This window comes from Scylla paramamosain, chromosome 1, assembly GCF_035594125.1.
Source record: "Scylla paramamosain isolate STU-SP2022 chromosome 1, ASM3559412v1, whole genome shotgun sequence".
In the NCBI taxonomy this organism is placed as follows: Eukaryota; Metazoa; Arthropoda; class Malacostraca; order Decapoda; family Portunidae; genus Scylla; species Scylla paramamosain.
In genome coordinates this window covers 31,165,193-31,177,692 of record NC_087151.1, presented here as the reverse complement: position 1 = coordinate 31,177,692, position 12,500 = coordinate 31,165,193, and the positions used below count along the sequence as shown (strand labels likewise).

The following is a 12,500-nucleotide window of genomic DNA, read 5'->3' as shown; positions in this document are numbered from 1 at the left end:
GAGCCGAGCCGCCCACCATCACCCGGTGCACGTTCCCCAGACCAACCTGCCCCGCGAACACCGTCTTTAGGCTCAGTTTTCTGAACCCTTTCACTGCTTCAGTTTTTTCTCTTTCAGAACCTATATTTTCTTAACACTTTTTAATCTCTTGGGCATTCATGACGAGTATTTAAAAAAAACAAAGACTATCAGTGGCATTTTTCTTAGTATTTTCCATTAAAAGGTATGGGATATTTGTTAAACTTTCATTTGAGCTATAAAAACACACTTGAAAGCTCCTATAACCTTTGCTACAGGGAGCTAAAAGTAGTCGCGATGAGGTATCAAAACGCTTAAGAATACCAACATAAGTGCTGCGCTGCCATTGGCATAGATTAAGAGGGAATCTGATAGAGTTCCTTAAGTGGTATAAGGGACATAACAGGGCTGGCATGGGCAAAATCCTCAGGGTTAGTAATCAGGATACGATAAGAAATAGTGGGTTCAGGCTTGACAAAGTTAAATTTAAAGGAGAGATAGGAAGAAACTAGACAAATAGAGTGGTAGATGAATGGAATAGACTCAGTGATTAATAGGGAGCCTTTCCTTGAGACCTTTTCTCGTACTGGAGACCTGTGAAGGCAAAGTGGATTTGCGAAAGGACGAGAACGAGGAAGAGGAAGAGGAGGAGTAGGATGGTGGAGGAGGCGGAGGAGGAGGTGGTGGAGAAGGATGATTACCTCGATTGTCTCCACGATTTCTCCATCGAAGCAATGGGCGGCGGAGAGGACGTGGGTGCTGCTGATGAGAGTGCCGCCGCAGCTGAACCTGTACTTCCCAGCCTGCATGATGAGGAACGCCATCCACGGGTACTCCCCCTGCGTGATTGTTGAGAGGGGGGCGGGTGTAGATGTTTGAGAGTTAATAGGGATTTTAAATTTATGGAATATCGTTTAAGACAGAGGAAGTAATGTGTGTAGGATATGGTTTTACACACACACACACACACACACACACACACACACACACACACACACACACACAATAGAAAGATAGAAAGATACATAGTTTATTGACCACAGCAAGCAATACAATAATAATCAGTTCATATATCATTTACTGTAGATTACAAAGTTTAGTGTCACAGTCCATCATACATCTGCAGTCCATATTCTCCACACACACACACACACACACACACACACATACCTGGCTCGCGTCCTGGCCGCCCACCACACGCAGTACGGGGGGCGCCGCGCCAACCCGCACCCCGTTTTCCATGCTGGAGGTGACGCCGCACGGGTTCTCGGTGAGCCGCGAGGGCAGCGTCATCTCCGCCGTCACCGTGCACACATACATGCCGTTAATGCCTCCGATCTTGCGCACGTACTCCACCTCCACCTCTTTGCCCTTCCTTGCCGGCACCACGTCGTTACTGCGCCGCCATGTAAGGGAGGTGATGGGGCGGGTAAGCTACTGACTGGGATGAGGTAATAGATAGAGACAGACAGACAGGCAGATGCATATATATAGACAAAAATACGAATTATGACTATGGAGATTAGGACGTGCACACACATACAGACATAAATACAAACACCAATAAATAAAAATATAGTCGAACTAAGAGTAACTGAAACAGATAGCTACACACACACACACACACACACACACACACACACACACACACACACACACACACACACACACACACACACACACACACACACACACCTGCAGTAGACCTCCTCCTCGCCGTCCACCGTCACCTTGAGCGCCTCCAGGAAACAATTAAACTTGAGACTCAGACTGTGACAGGCAAACTCCAACTTGCTGTCCAGGTTAATGGCCGTGAACTTCTGTCTGCACGTGTACCTGGGACAGACGCCACGCCGATCAACACCACGCTCACCACCACTCACCACAATGTATCTCACCTCACATCACCCCGCTCATAAAAAAATAAAAATAAATAAATAAAAAATAAATAAATAAATAAATAAATGAATAAATAAATAAATAATAAAGAGAAATGTGGCATAAAATATTAGTAAAGCAAGAGTTACTTAAATTATGTCTGCACACACACACACACACACACACACACACGTACGTTAGTTATCTAGTAATATTTAGCTACATAGTTTATTATAATTATTAAATGAGTGACATTGATTAACTCCCCTCTTTCTTGCGTCATTTGTGTATCTTTCCCTCCCCACTTCATGACTCGATGCAGACTTTTTTTCATTTGTTTATTTATTTATTTTATTTATTTTTATTTTTATTTATTTATTTATTTTATTTATTTATTTATTTATTTATTTATTTTTATCGCCGTGACACTGGTGAGTTTGAAGTGCACACACCCACAGACCTCTGCGTGTGTGTTGGGGTGGAGTATTCTGTAAGGTAGGAGTCTTGTTTGTTTGCTCTCTTTTCGAACCACCCTCGCCCATCCACTTGCGACTCACCAACCTTTTCATTAGTAAACATTTTTCCTTGTAAACACCTTCAACATTTTTGACGCGTATTTTTTTTTTACTACAGTCACTCCGAGACTTTAGTGCACCTCAGAAAAGACAAATCTATCCCCGTTTTCTGTGTTTTCTCATATGTGTCCATCCAAATAACCTCCATAGTGCAATGAATGTGAACAAAGAGCGACCATTGCAGCCAAAGGGTTATTCCGCTGCTCCTCTCTCTCTCTCTCTCTCTCTCTCTCTCTCTCTCTCTCTCTCTCTCTCTCTCTCTCTCTCTCTCTCTCTCTCTCCTTCTGTACGATATGCAAGTCTCCCACGTAAGAGAGGAGTTGCCATACATGCACCCTTCATATTGATAGTTCGTTTTATGTTGTTGACACGTGTCGTCTTTATATCCGCTAGTTAAGTTTGCACACCACACTCACTTCGACTTTGTCCACTGTTTTCTCTCAATCTCAAGTGCTCCCATCTAAGAATCATCCAATTATCAGGTTTTTTTTAGGATATTGTCAGCAGGATCAGCTTAATATAGAAAAAAATGAAAATAAACAAAAACTAAACACCTTGGAATTGAGTGGATGAGGTTGGTTATTCACATCTGATCAGGGCTTTAACTTAAACCTCTCTGATGGCCACTAACTATCAGGCCTTGGCGAGGGAGGGAAGGGCGTCACCTGTACAAGTCAGATCGGGAGTAGAGGAGCGCCACCTGCCCGTCGTCCAGAGCGAAGGTTTTGTTTACAGTCGAGCACAGCGGAGAGGGAGCTTAGCTGCTGCGTGCTCTCCACTTCCAGCCGCTCCCCACCTCCTCGCGTTGCTGTGGACGGGAGGAGGAGAATAAGTAAAGTATATTCCAAGCACATGCACGATCACCGCCACTCATGCAAACAAATACAAGAAACAGCAGTAACTCCAGCTTTTCTTAGGCCGGACGTTGCTCTGATCACTTCTGGTACCGTTGCTATTGGTGTTGTTCAATCTTTTTTTTTTTTTAAAGTATGCGTGAAATGCGTGTGAAAAAACGAGCTAAACCAGCGATATCTCCCTCATGTCTCTTCCTTGGCCGGACGCTGCTTTAGTCACCCTTGATACTGTTGCTACTGACGCTGTTCATTGATTTTCTTTTTTTTTTTTTTCTTGCAAAGTATGCGTGAAATGCGTGCAAAGAAGCATTAGCTAAACTGGAGCTGGTCTCGCGTGACTCCTCTTTTGTTATGCGCGGCCACTGTCCCGCTTAACACACACATCCCCCCCTTGCGGCTCCCTGCAGAAGAATTATAGCAGGCGATAATGCTGCTGATGGTGACAATTCATGAAAAAAGCGACGAGTGGCATCGGATGGGTAAACTTAATGGGTAAACTGCTACTAACATGGAAGGAAATCAGTTAAAGGAAAGGAAGAAGACACCTGACCACAAGAAAACTTAAGCAGGGAACGATCACACCAACACACGACTAGAAAGATTAAAAAAAATAAAAAAAATAAAAATGTACATTGGAACATATTTTGAAACAGTTCAGCGACGCACCTCCACTACTTTCAAGAGGCTATACAGTTGAAGTTACACGGGTATTAAAGGTTATTTTTACGGTTCTAGTGACTGACAGATCAACAAGAATAACAGAAGAAACACTCTTGAGAACCCGGCTAACCATCTGCGTGGCCTTTGAAAACAGTCATGGCGAGAGAACATAGCGTTTCTGATTACCAAAAAAAGAAATGAAAACCAGAAGACTAAAGCTTATGATAGAACAGGAAGGGGTGATAGTGGGGAACCTTTCTAAAGACATTTGCTGCAAGGGAGAGGGAAGGAAAAGATGATCGTGGAAAAGAAAAAGGCTTACGAAACAGAAAATGAGAAATGAAGGGGGAGAGGGGGGACTGACTTAAGAATACCAACCCTTCCTTTTATACGGCCAAGGTCAAATTCCTCCTTATATTGACGAAAAGAAACACACACACACACACACACACACACACACACACACACACACACACATGGAGGTCACTGTGTTTCAGGGCCACATTTTTTCTTTTTCACGCCTTTCCTTTCCTTTATCCTCCTTATTTCCTCACCTTCCTTATCCCTCTTCTTCTATCCTTCCTTCCTCCCTCCTTCGTTTCTCTCTTACGTAACCACATCGATCTTATAACGATCGTTTATCTTCTCAGTGTTTGGGGTCATTAATTGGGAAGGTTGTCAGCACTAGTATTAATATAGACCACTATTGCTACTACTACTACTACTACTACTACTACTACTACTACTACTACTACTACTACACTACTTTGACCACCACCACCACCACTACCGCCACCACAGATAAGGCATAAAACAGAATACACATCAATAGTTTTGCAAGTTTTACGAGGTCATAACATTGTATTAGTAATACTTCTCTCTCTCTCTCTCTCTCTCTCTCTCTCTCTCTCTCTCTCTCTCTCTCTCTCTCTCTCTCTCTCTCTCTCTCTCTCTGGTAGAATTTATGTGTTTTCTTCATGTATCTTTTATTCTTATCTTTAATCTTTGAATTATCAATCTATTTTATTGTATTTGTTTATTAGTTTATATATTCACTTACTGTATATTCATTTATTGATTCATCTTTCTATTATTTCCTCACTTGTTTTATATTAGATATGTTACTCCTCCTCCTCCTCCTCCTCCTCCTCCTCCTCCTCCTTTTATATAAATATGACATTCGCACTTACATACGGCAGAAAGGAAGGAAGGAAGAAATTGGTAGAGAGAAAAAGCAAATGCGAAGGAAAACACACACACACACAAAAAAAAAAAAAAATTGATTGGAAGGAGGAGGAGCAGAAGGAGGAGGAGGAGGAGGAGGAGGAAGTATGGGTGGGTAAAGTAGGTGAGAAAAAGGAAACTAAATAAATGAGAACAAAAAACAGGAAGTTATTTTTTTTAAATAGGTGAGTAGGTCAGTTATTTACGACCTTGGTGTGTGTGTGTGTGTGTGTGTGTGTGTGTGTGTGTGTGTATGTGTGTGTGTGTGTGTGTGTGTGTGTGGGTGGGTGGGTGTGTGTGTGGTATCAGTATCGAGCGGTGAGCCTTTGTCGCCCGTGTGTGTGTGTGTGTGTGTGTGTGTGTGTGTGTTGCGAAGTATGGTTGCCGGGGTGTCATGATGTGTTGTGTCGGGGGGGGGGGATAAGTGGTGGGAGGGAGGGAAGGAGAGTGAGGGGAGGACTGCAGGGCTGTGGCAGTGAAAGGGAAGGTAACTAATGATGTGCAGAAGGGAGGGTGAAGAAGGGCGTGGGTACGAAAGGGGAGGGAGGGGAGGGGTTGCAGGGAAGTGGAGGGGGGAATAAAGTTGAGAAAGGCTTTGTGGAGCGAGTGAAGGTTTGAATACAAGCTTTCCAGGAAGAGAATTAAATGTGCGTCCACCCAAGATAACACACACACTCACACACATGTAAGTTGTATTCTATATATTGTAGTACTAGATTACATTGTTGGCTTAATTCTGGACTATTTATGCAAAGGTGTGATAACTGAGTCTGCCAGAAAGGTTAGTCTCGGCAGACCTTACCATCTAATACGAATATTATGTGTGTTTAAACCATTTGTAATATCAGTGGCATTAAATATTTGAAATTGAACACACACACACACACACACACACACACACACACACACACACACACACACACACACACACACACACACACACACACACACACACACACACACCTGTACGTGACAGGTGTGAGGCGTGCAAAGCCTCACCCACAGATTGGACCACATGAGCTCTGAGCTTTCCCCCGTGAGCGTACAGGCGGCGAGTGTGAGTCCATCACGTGACCCTCAAGATTGTGGTGAACTACACACGCATATGAGAAGAAAGAGAGAGAGAGAGAGGGAGAGAGAGAGAGAGAGAGAGAGAGAGAGAGAGAGAGAGAGAGAGAGAGAGAGAGAGAGAGAGAGAGAGAGAGAGAGAGAGAGAGAGAGAATGTTTATGTATGTCGTAGTATTTGTAAGACATTGAAAGCGAAAGCACTTTTTTTTTCTTTTTTGACAGCGAGAGGAAGAACACAAAGGAAAAACAAACAGAAGATCTCTTGGTGTATGCGAGATCGTTGATGATAAACTACATTATTAATAAACGTTGGATAGTAAAGATGAAGGCTCCTCCCCACCCAGTGATTCTTCCAGATGTGGCTGGCAGTAAACGAAGAAAAACCGTACAGCTTGGAAAAGTTATATAGCGGCGTCCGGAAGAATTTGATTTTTTCCAGTGAGGGTTTAGAGTCTGAGTACTGATGTTTCTCAAATCTCTTCATGAAAGTTATAACTGTTATACTATTGGCGAATTGGCGGGAATGACTGCAAGAATAAATTTTAAACAAAGGATTGGCAATTGCTGAGTATCATTTGATGAGAATATTTTACTATGATAAGTATCTTTGAAATCCCATCTTATTAAGTTCAAATATTTTTTTTACTTCTTTTAAATCACTAATGCTTCGTTTAGACAGATCAAGCAAGTCAACTCCACAAGTTCCTCCTAAGGTCTGTTCGTCAGCCTAAAAATATTTCCGGTTGTTCTTTCCATTCTTTATAACTCTCCATCTCCTTTTATGACAACTGAAGGAACTAAAAGAAGGTCTGTTCATATCAGGTCGGGTCAGGTTAGGTTATAGTTTCATTAGGTTTCATTAGGGAAGGTTAAGTAAGGTTATAGGTTGATTAAACTTAATTAACTTATGGTAGGTTACATCAAGTTAAAGTAGGTTAAGTTTGTCGAAGTTAGTTTTAGTGAAGTTGAGTTAAGTTAGAGGTAGGTTAGATTAGGTTAGGCTGGGTTGTGGTCAGTCAGGTTAGGTTACAGGCATGGGGGATAGGAGAAAGAGGATGTACAGGTGGAGCATCAGCCCTTACTTGACGTCCTGACAGTGGCGCCGAGACGAGGTAACATCGCCCCCATCTTACTTATGTTGCCGAACCGTTGGAGGGACTTCTGCAGGGGATCCATCATGTGGGGGACGGCCAGCACCTCCCCTTGACACCCCCACCTGCCCGATAGCGTCACCACCACCACCAAAGCCACCACCCTGACGCACGCCATCACCACCGCCGCACCACTACCACCACTGCCACACCAACACTAACCGCCAACACACCTCACCCACTATTGACCAGAACTGTGCCACTACTACTCCTACCGCTAGTCCTCCTCCTCCTCCTCCTCCTCCTCCTCCTCCTCCTCCTCACGTGTCACAGCACCTCACGACTTTGTTTTCAGGAGTGTTTAGCAGAAAGTGTGAGAAATATAGTAATTTATTTATTTTTTTCTCAGAAGACAGTGTGATGTGAGAGAGCTGGGAGTGTATGAGTGGTGTTAGGAGTGATAGGGATGGCAGTATTGGAAGGTAATGGAACGTGAAGGGAAGGGAGGGAGTGTTGTGTAGCCACCTTCAGTCTTTAAACTGCGTAGGAACTGCAAAATCTACTGTTTTAATGACCTTCTCTCTTGTAGATGTTTATAAAGATTTCATGCATTACTTCTGGTGCCGTTCAGTATTGTCTCGTATCGCAGTGAATGAGTTAAGGAGTGTGGAAAAGTAGAAATGAGTGAGGGAAGGACTAATGTATTGGGAGGAAGCAGGTACGTGAAGGGAAGAGAATGGATGGAAGAATAAAGAATTGAGTCAGGTAAGGAGTCCAAGGTAGGGTGAAATAGTGAGGGAGAGGAAATGGCAGGGGATAGGATGGTGTGTGGAAAGGAAGGACGAAAGAAGGGAAGGAACGGGAGAAGGGTCATGCCTTGGGGTGTGCATGTAAACTGTGTGGTGGGGGAGATATGTACGTGGGGGATGAGAGGGGAGGAGTGTCTGGGCTAAGTTTTTGCTATTAATGTTTTGTTCCTCTCTTTTTTTTTTTTTTTTTTTTTTTGCATGCCGTCTTTTGTTTGCTTTGTTTATTGGTTAGTGGGTAGTTTGTTTTTTGCATTTGTGTTTGTTATAAGTGTTTGTTTTTCATGTCTGCTTCGTCAATTCTCTCTCTCTCTCTCTCTCTCTCTCTCTCTCTCTCTCTCTCTCTCTCTCTCTCTCTCTCTCTCTCTCTCTCTCCTCTCTCTCTCTCTCTCTCTCTCTCTCACCTTTACCTGTCCCAATTAGGTTCTTTGTTCTGCGTGTGTGTCTATCGATCTTATCATTATCTATTCAGGTTTCTTTTTTTCTGTTTAATTTCGTCTATTTATCGCTTTCTGTCCATCTGTCATCTATCTCTACCATATCCCATGTATATTTAACTTCGTCTCTGTCAATTACAGTTTTTTTTTTTATCTATTTCTATATAAATTTGTCTTTTCCTACCTATCTATCATATGTATCCCTATCATTCTCAGCCATTATCAGTCACATGTACTCGTACTCTTGTGTGTGTGTGTGTGTGTGTGTGTGTGTGTGTGTGTGTGTGTGTGTGTGTGTAAGATTCACCATGGTGTTAATGATCTTGTGCTAGACTTTTCTACGCACACACACACACACACACACACGAGACTGTAGTATAAAAAGGTTTTGCTCCCTTACCATTGTCTTCTACGAGTATTAAACGCTAAATAAATGAGGATCCTTCGCCTTTACTATCACATTTCTTTACTTTCAATCAAATAGTGTTGCTGCATGATCTCAACTAAAGCCAACCAGTCTCCTGATGTATGTTTCTTCCTATGTGTTCCTTCATGTTCCTTTAGTTAGAACAGTTAGAGCATAAGGACAAAAGAAAATAACAGCTGCAGGAAACCATTAAGCCTACACGTGGCAATCCTTGTAGAAAACACGCCATGAAAACATACCTACCTATTATTACCATCATTAAATTTACATTATTTTAGAGCTGCCTATTGACTCGTCACTAACAACCTGTAATTAGTAGTTAACAGAGACTCGTTTGTTAGCAGTACACGGCGCAACACAGTCATTCACAAGAGGCACGGTGCAGCATTAAGATTTCCATGACGGCCACAAGCATATGGCGGTAGAGAGGCGGGGCAGCTTTATCCGACGTGGCTGTGGTCATTATAACAAGCTAGCCTACCGCAGCTGAAGGGGGGAGGAGGGAGACAGCATAGTGAAGTGTCCCTGGCGAACATCTGAGGCTTGGTATGATAGTGGAGGTGAAAGCTACTCTCCCTTTCTTATTTGGTGAAATGGTTATGTGATTGGTTGACTACAGGGGCTGTCACGTGTAGGCCTGTTGGCTTCTTGCAGCTTCCCTTATTTTCCTATGTTCTTATATAGTTCTCATAATTGAATTAGGCACGGAACTGTAAGGTTACATGGCCCCTATTGTTATTATTCTGGTGGTATTCTGTTATTCTTTTGTTATCATTGTCATTATTCATTGTAATCTTTTGTTATTTTTACTTCACACTCCCTCAGTAGTCGAAAGAAGACGAGCGTTAAATATTGCCATCATTATCATTATTCACTTGCAATCTTTCGTCATTCTACTACACAGTCTCTCTGTCACAAATTTATATGTGTATACTTTGGGCATTGTATTATCTTTTCGCGATAAAATTCAATCAATCAATCAATCAATCAGAAACTTAAAAGAGACAAGCGTGGAGTAATGAAAGACTGCACCCACACGAGTGACCACAGGAGCAGCTTCACGCTTCCCTCTGTAGCGGCACAGTGTTGTGAACCGCGGCACTGCCTAACGAACCCTCATGAAGCAGCCTCGCCGTGTTACCGCCAAGTTCCCGCTGCTCCCTCACACTCAGTCAGAACTGACCGAACCAAACGTACATTACAACCACAATAATCACTTTAATTACCGTGAAATCTACTAGCCAAGTCATCGATCATCAATATGGAACTCCCTACCTCCTCCTCCTCCTCCTCCTCCTCCTCTGACAGCCTAGAGGAGAGGAGGTACAGGAGGGAGAGAGAGAGAAGGCCTCATCTCTCCTTGCCTTCCTCCCATCAGCTGTCTGTTGGGTGTTGGCGTGTGTGCTGGCTGCGACTTACCCTGCGACTGGTTACCTTCACGCTGGTGTCTTGCTTTATCTGCATTCGTCCCCCGCGTCGTTCAGTACCATCCCCAGCACCGCCTTAAGGTTAGCTTTGTCGTCTACCTCTGATTAATAGGATAAGTTGTGTGTATATTGTGCGCGTGGGTGCGGGGGAGGTATGTGGGTGCTGGGAGAGGGTGGGAAGTATAAGGGGTAAGCGGATGGGTTGAGTAGATAGGTAAATTTTAATGGTAGACAGACTGACAGATGGACATTGATATAGATTTCTGCATGATAATTTTAGTCCTTTCTTCTTGAGAGAGAGAGAGAGATGAGAGAGAGAGAGGAGAGAGAGAGAGAGAGAGAGGAGAGAGAGAGAGAGAGAGAGAGAGAGTGGGGGGCCTAAAAGATATATTACAAAAAAAAAAAAAAAAGAAACTCTCCACGCTTTCCATAATAAGTAAGAGAAGTATCTAATTAAGGCTCAGATTAGTGAAGAGAGAGCACGGCGTCCTGAAAATCGAGAACAGAGGGAAGGCGACGCTCCTGAACAGTTGCATTGTGGTCACTGGCGGAAACCCAAGGCGTCTCCCCCCCACCCTTTCTCTCTCTCTCTCTCTCTCTCTCTCTCCTCTCTCCTCTCTCTCTCTCATCTCTCTCTCTCTCTCTCTCTCTCTCTCTCCTGCGGCTAAAAGGAACGGGCAGTCACTCAATTGTTGTGAGTTTCTGGCTTCCCATCACAATTTGCCTTTCTCCTTGCGATTTATATACCTCATGCCTCGTAATTACTCGTGAAAGCACACACACAGACACACACACACACACACACACTCAACATATGGGTAGTAATATTTGTGTTTATAGTTAGTAATTCTTTTTTTTTTTTTTTTTTTGCATTCTTAGAGATTGAGAGGAGCTTGAAGTGGAGTACAGCAAGGAGGAGGAGGAGGAGGGAGGAGGAGGAGGAGGAGGAGGAGGAGGAGGAGGAGGAGGAGGAAGAAGAGGAAGAGGAGGAGGAGGAGAAAGAGGAGGAGAAAGAGAAGGAGAAGAAAGATTGAGAGTAGGAAAGAGAGGAGGAAAAGGAGGAGGAATATGAGCAGGAGGAGGAAAAAGAAGGTAAGTAGGAAGAACAAAAAAAAGAGTAGGAGGAGAAGGAAGAGGAGGAGGAACAGACGCAGAAACTGAAGCAAAAAGAATAGGAAATAGAGGAAGAGTTGAAGGAGAAAGAGGAGGAGGAGGAGAGGAGGAGGAGAAACAAGAGCAGCAGCAGGAGGAGAAAAAAAGAACAAGGAGAAGAGGAAGAGGAGGAGGAGGAGGAAGAGGAGGAGGAGGAGGAGGAGGAGGATAATTAGTCTGCATGTGGCCACTAAAAACATGTGACGAATCAGTGATGGATGGAGAGAAGATTATGTTCCCGCCACCTGGCCACCCCCACCACCACCTGGCTACCCCCACCACCACCGCCACTACTGCAGGAGGTGGATGGGGGTGGGATGGTGGAGGCGTCCCCGTCACTGTGCCGACATACAGACGCACGCTTGGATGATTTATTGATGGTGTCTTGTTTTTAAGGTTTCATTATTGTTGTTACTTTCACCACCTCACTTCTATATTCTTTGCTCTTCTATCTGCTCCTCCTCCATCACTTTTTTTCATTTCCATATCTATCTAGATTCACTATGTTTTCTTCTCCACCTCCTCCTCTTTTACCATCTGCATCTTCACTGCCCTTCTTCAACAATCACCATTCATTTTTATTACTACCATAGTTATGAATACCACCACCATTAAAGACAACAATCATTACTACTACCATCATCATATTTACTACAAACACCACCGCCAACATCACTTGTCTTCACCTCTTATCAACCACCACCACTTCGACCACCACCACCACCACCACCGTCTCCACACACAGGTTCTCTCCTCCCTGCGCTCAGAGGCATGGCGGCGGCAGTGCTGCTGACGGCGGCTGTTGTGATTGGAGAGAGTATCCTTAGCACAGCCTCTCCTACCCCCCAGTCCACCACTCACCCTCCCTGGGGCTCCAACATC

The 12,500-nt window shown here is 43.8% G+C and overlaps 2 protein-coding genes across 2 annotated transcripts in view; one reads left to right on the top strand and one right to left on the bottom strand.

The window, feature by feature from the left end:
* Positions 1 to 7,669, bottom strand: part of LOC135103634 (coagulation factor XI-like) — a 9,635-nt gene extending 1,966 nt beyond the window's left edge. The window contains exons 1-6 of the mRNA XM_064010182.1: positions 7,361 to 7,669; positions 3,137 to 3,279; positions 1,714 to 1,854; positions 1,189 to 1,414; positions 720 to 857; positions 1 to 46 (exon numbers count right to left, since the gene is read on the bottom strand). The exon at positions 1 to 46 is cut by the window's left edge and continues 174 nt beyond it. Coding sequence (XP_063866252.1) covers positions 1 to 46; positions 720 to 857; positions 1,189 to 1,338 — 334 coding nt within the window. The 5' untranslated portion in view covers positions 1,339 to 1,414; positions 1,714 to 1,854; positions 3,137 to 3,279; positions 7,361 to 7,669. The remainder of the gene's footprint in view (positions 47 to 719; positions 858 to 1,188; positions 1,415 to 1,713; positions 1,855 to 3,136; positions 3,280 to 7,360) is intronic.
* Positions 7,670 to 10,167: 2,498 nt separating this feature from the next.
* Positions 10,168 to 12,500, top strand: part of LOC135103599 (uncharacterized) — a 3,287-nt gene continuing 954 nt past the window's right edge. The window contains exons 1-2 of the mRNA XM_064010076.1: positions 10,168 to 10,547; positions 12,364 to 12,500. The exon at positions 12,364 to 12,500 is cut by the window's right edge and continues 954 nt beyond it. Coding sequence (XP_063866146.1) covers positions 12,390 to 12,500 — 111 coding nt within the window. The 5' untranslated portion in view covers positions 10,168 to 10,547; positions 12,364 to 12,389. The remainder of the gene's footprint in view (positions 10,548 to 12,363) is intronic.